The sequence below is a fragment of the Podarcis pityusensis genome, assembly GCF_964106645.2.
Source record: "Podarcis pityusensis genome assembly, chromosome: 6".
Taxonomy (NCBI): Eukaryota; Metazoa; Chordata; class Lepidosauria; order Squamata; family Lacertidae; genus Podarcis; species Podarcis pityusensis.
The window spans coordinates 99,244,918-99,255,996 of NC_138030.1; the positions used below are offsets into that span (position 1 = coordinate 99,244,918).

The 11,079-nt window shown below is 51.7% G+C and overlaps 1 protein-coding gene across 2 annotated transcripts in view; it reads right to left on the reverse strand.

Moving 5' to 3' along the window:
• The window catches only part of CDH22 (cadherin 22), a 65,072-nt gene extending 57,797 nt beyond the window's left edge, over positions 1-7,275 (reverse strand). Inside the window, exon 1 of one of the 2 annotated variants that reach the window (XM_081010954.1) lies at positions 6,370-7,275. In XM_081010954.1, coding sequence (XP_080867080.1) covers positions 6,370-6,609 — 240 coding nt within the window. In that variant the 5' untranslated portion in view covers positions 6,610-7,275. The remainder of the gene's footprint in view (positions 1-6,369) is intronic. The other variant, XM_081010956.1, reaches the window with a different exon arrangement.
• Positions 7,276-11,079: the final 3,804 nt, after the last annotated feature.

Here is an 11,079-nt window from a genome sequence, read left to right on the forward strand (position 1 = left end):
TTTCCCCATTATTATTCATAATGGTGTTAGAAGTTCTTTTGAATTCGATAAGACAAAATAGGAAAATAAAAGGAGTAACAATTGGCCAAAATGAATATAAAGTTAAAGCATTTGCAGATGATTTGCAGATGATTTGGTAATAACGATAGAAGAACCAATGAACACAGCAAAAGAAGTATTGGAAGAAATTGAACAATTTGGAAAAGTGGCAGGTTTTAGATTAAATAAGAAGAAAACGAAAATGATTGCGAAGAATATGGATCAAAGTGTAATTAAAGTAATGCAACAACAAACAGAGATAGAGGTGGTGAGAAAGGTGAAATATTTAGGAATATGGGTAACCCCCAAAAATATAGATTTATACAAGAACAATTACGAACCAGTGTGGAATGGAATAAGAAAGGACCTAGAGGTGTGGGGAAGAATGAAGTTGTCATTTTGGGGTAGGATATCTACAGTTAAGATGAACGTGCTCCCAAAGATGTTATTTTTATTCCAGACTATCCCTATAATTAAGGGAAACAAGATTTTCAAAGAATGGCAAAGAGCAATTTCAAGATATATTTGGCAGGGCACTAAGCCGAGAATTCAGTTTAAGTTATTAACAGATGCGAAAGAAAGAGGAGGCTTTGCCCTGCCGGACTTGAAATTATATTATGAGGCATCTTGCCTTTGCTGGTTGAAAGACTGGATAAAACTAGAAAACAAGGAACTGTTAGATTTAGAGGGGTTTGATAACAGATTTGGGTGGCACGCGTATTTATGGTATGAGAAAAAGAAAATCCATAAAGGTTTTGAGAGCCACATCTTCAGAGGTCCTTTGATTGAAGTATGGGATAGGTACAAAAACCTATTAGAACCTAAAGTACCACACTGGTTATCTCCGTTAGAAGTCATGAGTGTAAAGAAAATTAATATGAGAGGCAATTGGATCACATATGGTCAACTGCTATTTAAAGAAAGGGGTAAATGGAAAATGAAACCATACGAACAAGTTAAAGAGCATGTATATGATTGGTTGCATTATTTTTAAATAAATGTAATGTTTAGGAAAGATATCAAAGATGGCGGTTATGCTGATAAAGATTCAAAATTTCAGATTGAAATAATAAATAATGATTACAAAATTCTATCCAAAATGTACAAGCTGTTGTTAGAATGGAATTTAAAAGATGAGGAAGTTAAGTCGGTAATGATACACTGGGCCAGAGATGTTGGATATAATATACAATTTGAGGATTGGGAAAAACTATGGAAAGAAAATCTAAAATTTACAGCATGTATGACATTAAAAGAGAATGTTATGAAAATGTTTTATAGATGGTATATAACACCGGTGAAATTAGCAAAAATGTATAAGACATGTAATAAGTGTTGGAAATGTAAAGATAAAGAAGGCTCTTTTTATCATATGTGGTGGGAATGTAAGAAAGTGAAAGGCTTCTGGGAAAGGATATATAATGAACTGAAGAAGATTCTAAAATATACATTTACAAAGAAACCTGAAGCCTTTCTGTTAGGAATATTAGGAAATGAGATAAAGAGAAAGGACTGTAAATTTTTCCAATATGCAGTGACTGCAGCAAGAGTGTTACTGGCTCAGAAATGGAAACAACAGGAAATACCGACAGTGGAAGAATGGAGAATGAAGCTGTTAGACTATGCTGAGTTGGATAAACTGACTGGGAAAATTAGATACCTAAGAGACCAAAAGTTCATCGAGGACTGGGGGAAATTTGTGGAATATCTGGAAAGTATAAGTGAGGGACAGATAACGCTAGAGGAGTTTAAAAAAGCACTGTGAAAAACTAAGAAGTATTGTTTAAAGAGAAAGGAAACTAAGGGTATAAATAATGACAATATAAATTACGAAATATGTATTTAAAATAATGACTATGGATGATTTACGGAGAAGCTGAAGGAAGTCCAGAAAAGAAGCAATTTGTGAAAATTGGATGTGAAAAATTTTATGTATATTTTGTTTTGTTGTAAATTAATAAAAAAATTTATGGGGGGAAAAAAGGAAAAATTACTTTAAAAAGTAAAGTGACTAGCAGGAGCCTCCGCCCACTCCACCTCAAACACAGGTTTGGGGTCCCGGTTGCTGGATTATCTGGGGTCCCCTCTGCCACCAGCCCTTTTCCCGGCTGCTTTATAAGACTCCTAATGAGCTCGGAGGCTGAACGAGCTTGTCTGACTTTGCTCCCTGCCGGAATTTCTTCTGACACTCGGCTTTAGCGCAGTGACAGCCGGGACCCCACGCTCTGGGCTGGGTTCCCATAACGGCCACCTCAGAGGTTCTCCGCAAAGGCTGAGGGGTCCCAGGGAAAGTGGGGAGGGGCCTTTTCCTTGGCCAGGAGTGAAAAGGAATGAGGAGCAGATCCATGCGCATTGTGGGGAAAGCGGAGATGCTCAGGTGCCCACGAATCTCTGTGCGCCCCCTTCCAACACGGTCACTGTGGCCGAGAAAGGGGGCCCTGCAGCCAGCAGGAGGGTCCCCCCACACACACTCCAAAATGGCCCTCTTCCTCAGGGGGCAACCGTGAGGGCGCTCTGCCTGCCAGAGGAACAGAGATGCCACACTTGGGGACTTGCTCCACAAAGCAGCTCACCTGCACTGGCCGGCAGCAGCTCTGCTAAGAACATGAGAAGAGCTCAGGCCAATGGGCCGTCTGGCCCAGCATCCTGTTCTCACAGCGGCTGGACAGTTTTGGAAACTGCAATCAGGATTCGAGCCCCAGAGCAACTCTCCCCTCCTGCGGTTTCCAGTGATTCAGAAGGAGGGCTGCCGGCTGAGCCAGCCTGGCCAGGAGCCTCCCCAGTCCTCTCCTCCCCCCTGAATTTCCCTGGTTCTCTTTTAAAGCCTTCCGAGTTGGTGGCCATCGCTGCCTCCGGTGGGAGCAAGTGCCACAGTTTTAACTATGCTCTTTTCTTTGTTCCCTCCCGAATCTTCCAACGCTCTCCAGCGTCTCAGGCAAAAAAGCCCCCCTCCTCCTCCACTCCTGCTACCGAAGATCAAACAAGCAGACAAACAGGGATGAATCACTTGTCCCTTTTTTTTGTACCTGCCTTTCAGCAAACAGCCCCAGGGCAGGGTTTTAAAAAAATGACATTTTTTCTGAAGCGCCATGCACAATTAAATTCTTTAAATAAAAACCACAAAAAGCAACTAATTCTCCAAAGAGCAAAAGAGCAGCACAGGAGAGCCAGGCGAGAGACGGTTTGGGATCAAAACCGAAACCTTCCGCATGCCAAACAGCCGACCTACCTTCTCCCTGAGCCACAGGGCCGAGCACCTGTCTCTGCCCCAGCCTGGCCCTGCTCAGCCGCCAGGGAGCCAGAGTTTCAGAGCAAGCAAAGAACAATGTCAAGTGCCCAATCTCAAGAGGGCACGGAGCCCCTTTCCATATTCCAGCTGAGATCAGTGGGTGAGGACACCCACGTTCAAGGGGGCAGCTCAGCTGGTGGCCCTTTGGGGAAGCTGGAGCCAGGTGGCGGGAGGTCTTGGCTCAGAGCTCTTCTCCCCCCCCCCCCCCGTCCTGCAGAAGGGATCTCTGCCACCCGGGAGCGAAAGGGTCCCCGGCATCTCCCCTCGGCCCCAGAGTGCCTGGAATCTGGGCCAGATGTCCGGAGATAATTTTATGGGTGGCATTAAACTGAGTTATGAGGTTTTTACAATCCAGCCACTTATGAGAAATCTATTAACGGTAACTGGACGGGCAGAGCCCAGCGCGGTGGCGCACGGCAGAGGCGTTAATTGGGACCATCCATAACGGGCCGGGCCCCCGGAAAGGCCTCGCCAGACGCCTTCATTTACTCCCCAACATTTTTTGCTGAGAATCAGCAAAGTTGCCAGAGAAGGGAGACGTCCATTAATCGGCTAATGAAATATGAAAATGTTTATGGCCCACTCAATCTTCCAAACTGCAGTTCCATAATCCACCTCCAGACACAGACGCGGCTCCCACAGCCAGCAGGGATGGCAGACCTGCCACGTTTTACGAGGCCCTCGTTAGATTTGTCTCGTTAGGGGCAGTTTATGTTTCTATTTACCTCGCTGGGGAGGGGAAACCAGCCTCAGGGCCAAACTCTTAGGAGAGGATCCCCAGAAGGACCTCAGAGACACCCACACCCACGGCAGGCGGCAACCTGCGCCCGGTTGCCTGGCAAAGATGGCAGCCGAGGGGCATGGGGAACAGGCAGCCACCAGGCAAGGAACTGCGCTGCCCACCCCCTGCCTCAAATCAGGCAGGCAGGGAGCTCAGCCACCGGGGGGCGGGGACAACCTCCCTGCGTTCCCACCTCCGTGACCTTCCATCGCCTGCTTTTCCTCTCTGCAGAGAGCGGATCCCTGCCGCCACTTCCCCAAGCCTGCAGAAAGGGGTCGCTTGGAGCTCCCAGCAGCGTCCCCCCCCCCCAGCTTGGACCAGGAGGGGGGGGCTCTTCAAGTCAGTTTGCAGAGGAAATAAATGCAGAGGCACAAGCAAACGTTGACTCTACAAGGTCAACTCTGTGCCAACCGTGCAATGGACTTGCCACAGCTATGAGCCACAGGCACCCCCCCCCCCCCGGACTGAGCTCCCCAGGAGGAATCTGTCTTCTGGGCAGAAGCTGGGGGTCAGCTGCTGTGTCAGCCCTGAAGCCTCTTCCTCCCCCTCCTCTTCCTCCCTAGTTGGAGCCTTTCACACATGGGCTAACAAGGATGTCAACAGACACCCACAGAGGGGATTTTTTAAAAGAATCACTCCAAAGTAAGGCAGATGGTCCACCTGAAGAATGGGTGGGGGGAGTGGGGAGAAGTGTGCCCATTTGGGGGGAGCAGAGGTGACCCTACTGCCACCCCCTCCCCATCTTTGGCTCCCAGGTCCCCCTGTGGGCAGCAGAGAAGCCCAGCTCAGCATCTGGGGAAGGAGGGGGGCACTGAGTGGAAGGGCAGAGAAATCCAGCCGCCAGCCCTGGGAAAGGGGCTTGAAGAGGGTTTTGGAAAACAGACAAAAGCCTTTCATCTCCTCCGTCTGTTAAAAAGGGAAATTGTTTCCTTGCCCTAAAGGGCCAGAAATCTGGGATTTTACGAGGCCATTAATTACCTCCTACTAATTAAATCAAAATTAAATGTGAGCAGAGGTGCATTTTCCTTATTAAAACGATTAAACAGAAAGCACAGATACACAAATAAAAAACGACTCTGGGACGGTGGAAGAAAGGAAATCAAATAAGAACTCGCCCTTAATGAAGGCGCTTCTGGTGTTTGCTCCAACTCATAAAGCCCAAGTTCATCAATTTCCTTTAAATATTAGCAACTTAATTAAATCTGTTTTTTCCCCTTTAATCCCCTCCTCTATCTAAAATAGATCTGTCCACAGGCACAAGTTTGTAACTCATGCTGACCCCATAATTCTATTTTTTATTATTTAAAAAAAACCACGGAAATCCACATCAAACTGACAGAGGCCTCGGGGGAAATTACACTTCAGAAAAAGGATTAGCTCAAGTACCCAGATTTTATGAAAATGTTATTGGTCCTGACTGGCGCGTCTGGGCGAGGGGCGGGTGGGCAGGAGGTGCAGGGAGAGCCAGGGCAGAGGAGCAGGAGGCGGCGCTGGCAGAGACGCCGTGCCAAGGGGCAGGGGGTAAGGGGCAGTGCCCGACGGCGATGCCCACAGGGCCAGGGGGCACCAGGGCCCAGGCGCTCCCTCCAAGGGAGAAGCCGCTTCTCTGCGCAGCCAGCCTGCCGTTTCCTTGGCGCTGGCAGCTGCTGTGGCAAGCAGTGTGCAAAGGGGCTGTAAAATGGGTTAGTTTTAGGTTCCCAGAGTTCATTTTGGAAAGGAGGCTGTTGCTAGGCTACCTCTGGAATTCGCCAAGGCCTGATGCTTCGAGTCGCTCCCCAGGGGAGCCGTGAATTAACTGGAACGGCGGCATCAGCAGCGTGGGGTGGGGGCAGGAGAGAGCGTCCTGCCGGGGGAGGCGAGGCGAGGAGGCACCGATCCAAACTTAATGCTCAGGCATGTCCCAGCCAACTTTCCAGGTCAGCTCAGAGGACCCACGGCAGGAGGGAGAGGAGAGGCAGCCTGAGAAGGGTTTCGTGCTGCCCATGTGCATTCGGCTGTTTGACAGTGAATCCATCTCCCGGGGGGGCAGGGGGGGCGGACTCTCCTTCCTTGGAGACTTTTAAGCAGAGGCCGGAGAGCCATCTGTCGGGGACCTTCTAGTTGAGATCCCTGCCTTGCAGGGGGTGGACTAGAGGACCCTTGGTGGTCCCTTCCCACTCTCCCATTTATGATTCTAAGCAGCCCCATGTTCCCAGTCCCCTCCCTCTTTCCCGAGCAGGCGGCCCCTGCCCCCCACCCCCCACGACCCAGCTGCCTTTACCTTCCCCACGTACAGAGGTTCCGTGCCGGTGTACTCTTCCACCACGAAGAACTGGTTCCAGACCCAGCCTCTCTTCACGCGCCCGCTGCCCGGCAGCCCCCCATCCCCGGACTCTTCTGGGCCGGAGCCCCCCGGCTCCATGTGCATGGACACGACCCCCGCAGGGCAGCAGCCCAGGCCCCACAGAAGCAGAAGCAGCAGCAGCAGCGGTCGGATCCAGAAGGAGTCTCGGGAAGCCATCACCACAGAGCCCTGGCAGCTAAGAGGCAGGAGGTGGGCATCCTCTGCAGAGGGAGGGGCAGCCACAGGCTGTGGGTCAGCCGTCCGTGGGGGGCAGCAGTCTCGGCATCCTCGGGAAGACAGCGGGCGAGGATCACATGCCTGCCCCAGTCCCAGCAGCCCCCCTCCCTCCCGGCAGGATCCGCTGTCCAGGACCAGGAGAGTCAGGCATCAGGACAATGTGAGGATGGGGCCTGCCCCATGCTGGGCGCAGCACCCACACAAGGGCGCTCTCCTGGTGCAGAAGGGACCCTCTGAGGCTGGCCAAATCCTGCTCCTCCTGAAGTCTGTGTGCACACAGGCGCCTCTCGCTCGCCCTAGGTGAGTCTAGCGCAAGAACCAGCTGCCTGCTTCTTGAGCACCCAGGGGGGCTGGTGGCCCCCAGCAGCTCAGTTTCCAAAATGGTCCTCGGGCACCCAACTCTCTGGGAGCACCTGGCGTGGTCAGGTGGTGGCTGCTGTGCAGCGGATCAGGACGAAGGATCTGGTAGGTCCCGTTTCCGCCAAGGCGTCGTGGCTCCAGATTCTGCCATTGGGGCCCATCCCAAGCAGCAGCCGCTGGCGATGCCCTCTGTCCTCTGCCGGGTCAAAGAGGCTGGCAGGCGAGGTTGGCGTCCATCCCCAGGGACCTGGGAGAGAGAAAAAGGGGTGGTGAGTGAGGGGCTCGTGGGGGCGACTCTGCCCTTCCCCCTCCCCTCCAGGGCAGCTCCCCCCAGGTGAGGAGAGGGGCTGATGGATGCGGGTTCTCCTGGCAAGCAGGATTGTGCCCCTGCCTGCCTCAGTTTCCCCCACAGACACACGCACACCCCTGCCAGGTATGGGAGCCACCTGTCCTGCAATGACTCCCGAGACCCTCTGAAGGCACAACCCCCTCCTCACATTCCCAGGCGGGTGAATAAGTGAAACCGTGACCTGCAGTCCCAGAAGTGGGGGCCCTGCAGGGACCCGTCAGGCCGCAAGGTTTCAGTTGCATGCCCAACTGAAGCCAAGAACACAAACGTCCAGCTGTCCGGCTGTCAGTTGTGGTCTGATGGCCACAGAAGTCCCTCGGGAGACTCTCCGGGGGAACGGACAAAGGAGACCCCCCCGCCATGCCAGGATCGAGGGCCATCATGCCATTTGAACAGGATGCCTGTAAGACCCATCAGCAGCCAGAGGGCGACCCACAGGTTGGCTGTGGGGCAGGACAACATGAGGAATCTGCGCAAGGCTCTGGAAGGAATCCTGCCTGCCTGCCCGTTATCCTTTGCATCCCTGCAGGGTAGCAGGCCACAGCCTCACTTCTTAAGGTAAAGGTAAAGGTACCCCTGCCCGTACAGGCCAGTCGTGTCCGACTCTGGGGTTGCGCGCCCATCTCGCTCAAGAGGCCGGGGGCCAGCGCTGTCCGGAGACACTTCCGGGTCACGTGGCCAGCGTGACGAAGCTGCTCTGGCGAGCCAGCACCAGCGCAGCACACGGAAACGCCGTTTACCTTCCCGCTATAAAGCGGTACCTATTTATCTACTTGCACTTAAGAGTGCTTTCGAACTGCTAGGTGGGCAGGAGCTGGGACCGAAAGATGGGAGCTCACCCCGCCGCGGGGATTCGAACCACCGACCATGCGATCGGCAAGCCCTAGGGGCTGCGGTTTTACCCACAGCGCCACCAACTTCTTAAAAATAAAATAAAACCAGGGAATTCTCCTCTCTCCAGACACTGCTACCCCTGAGGCAGCCCAGCGCTCCCTGCAGCCCCACACATGGGCAACTCTCTCGCGCCACCAGCGGCACACCCCACAGCACACAAAATATTCCCTCCATAATGGGTTTGGGCAGCCTTTATGGGGACTTGTGAGTTGCGAGAGGCCACTAGGAATCGAGAGGGAGAGAGGAACACACAGTCACACACACACACACACACACACACAGCAATTCATTTATTTTATTTCATAAAATTTACGCACCACCTGGTTTTTTTTGAAACAAAACAAAACCTTGAAGAGGTTTACAAAAAGATAAAAGAAGAAACTCAAGCAAATTTTGCAGCCATGCTTTAATAAAACATACAGCAGTTAGAACAGGTTAAAGTTCACATCTGCTTTTGAAACAAGAACGTTTTCATCTGGCCCCAAAGAGAACAAGAAAGGCGGCTGCTTGGATGTGTTGTCAACAGGCAGGGAGTTCCCAAGTGAAGCTGCTGCCACAGCCGAGTTCTTACAAAGGCAGAGCAGGGCTTCCATGGCCGCCGGGGCAGTGCCAGCCCCACCACCTCCCCGTGGCGCAGCTTAGCACCACTGCCATCTTCGTTTATCTGCATGCCCCCTTTCCTCAGTTAAAACCAGACTGAAGGCGGCTCACGACATGAAATGATTCCCATTACTACAAAACTACAACAAAAGGAGTCATAAGAACTCAATAAAAACATATCCGAACAAAATAATCCCCATTTATGTCATCATAATAAGACCTAAAGATAGATCCAAAAAAATAATATCAATAACTGCAAAACTAACAACTCCAAAATTAAACCTTGATTTCAACAACAAAATCCCTAAAAAAATACCCCTAAGGGACTGCAGGAAGCTTCTGCCCCCCATCCCCACAAAGGGGGCTGCTTGGAAGCCCCTTTGTTCCAGCCCAGGAGTGCGACTCAGTGGACCTGACGGCAGCAGCAGCTTCCCCAAGAGGCCTCTGCAGCTGCCTGCCTGGGCTGGCACTCTTGCTCTCTTGCACAGGGCAGGTGGCAGGCACAAAGCTCCAGGGCCGCTCGCCCAGGACCACCCACACACCTGCCTGCCAGAAAGCACACCCTAGCTGAGGAGGGAGGAAAGTGAGGCTGCAGAGAAAGGCAGCGGACTCTGAACGGCAGCATCAGCAGCCTAGCCAAAGTCACAGGCAGAGTCCACAAGAAATACATTTTTAGAAAAGGAATCCAGGAAATTATTGGCTGGTTAACTTTGACTTCTATTCTAGGAAAACAGGCGGAAAGATTGACTAAACACATAATTGCCAAGCCTATGGAAGAACAAGCTTTGCTGAAGAAAAACCAGCATGGCTTCTGCAAGGATAAGTCCAACACAGGCAGTTTATTATATCAAAGCACAAAAATAGATAACATAGCTACAAAAACAACCCCCCCCAAAAAAAAACCCACAACACCATGCAGTTTTAAGGGCCAAAGATTGTTCAATTAGCCAAATGTCTGGGAGAAGAGGAACATTTTTGCCTGGTGCCTAAAGATATGTAATGAACCTCCCTGGGAAGAGCGTTCCACATGGAGGGGCCACCACAAAAAAGGCCATTCTTGTGTTGCCACCCTCCAGACTTCACAGGGAGGAGGAACACAAAGAAGGTCCTCAGAGGATGACAGCAGGATCCAGGTCTATTCGTATAGGGAGAGGCAGTCCTTGCGGTTTCACAAGTCAAAACCAAGACTTTGAATTGGGCCCGATAGCTCATTGGCATCCCGTGCAGCCGAGCTATAAAGCCCTAAATGCCTTAAGGCTGAGATCTAGGAAGGACAACCTCATTCCCAGGAACCTGCCCATCATCCTGAAGATGGGGGGATGAGATGGGGGGGGCTTCTTGGTGGCAGAGCCCCAGTTACCGATCTCTCCCTCCCACAAGAGGGGCCAGACTGGCTCCCGTCTTCCTGTTTTTACTCTGTATTCTTAAGCAGTTTTACATTTTTTTTGTATCAAGGTTTATTTATTTTTAACCCAAGGAATGCACTGGTGAGAACTGTGGTGCCAGAATGCAGACCTTGGTCAAAGGGCTGTGGGCACCAAGTGGCCGGCCTGGCGAACAAAAGAAGAGGGCGGGTGCTGGGCACTGGCGGGCAGCGCCACCCAAACAGCGCTGGCGGTTGCTGAGCTGGGGCTGAAAAGCAGCAGAGGAAGGTTGGCAGAAGTCAATGCGTGTGGGTGCTGGGAAGCAATCTGCAAATATTACAATCTTCCCAAATGTAGACTTGAGATCTGAAGAGCATGGAGAGATGAGGACACACCTGTCCTAGACCAGCTCAGGTCAGCAAGAGCTCCGCCGGCTTCTCCCCCTCCTCCACCCCCCCCCCGGGACTTGGAGGAAGAGAGAGACCCAAGGGGGGGTCTGAAGGGGCCCAGGAGGCCACGTGCCAAAGCTAGAGGGTTCTGCAGGTGTGATTGGTGCCCAGTGGGCATCTGCTTGGCACCCCTGGGAATGCCACCTTGGGCTCTGAGACGGAAGAGGGGCAAAGGCAGGAAGGTAAGAAAACAAGCCAACAGAGTGACTCGCAGGGGGGTTTGCTTCCCTGGCAGGTGAGTTCCCACGGCTCCCTCTCCTTCCCAGGCCCCCACTCTCCCCCCCCCCGACACCCGTGACTTGGGCCAGTTTGGCGGACAAGGATTTTTGTTTGTTTGTTCCAAGGAATTTCTATTGTGCGTTGCCCACTGCTTTCCCTCTCAGCTTGGGGACTC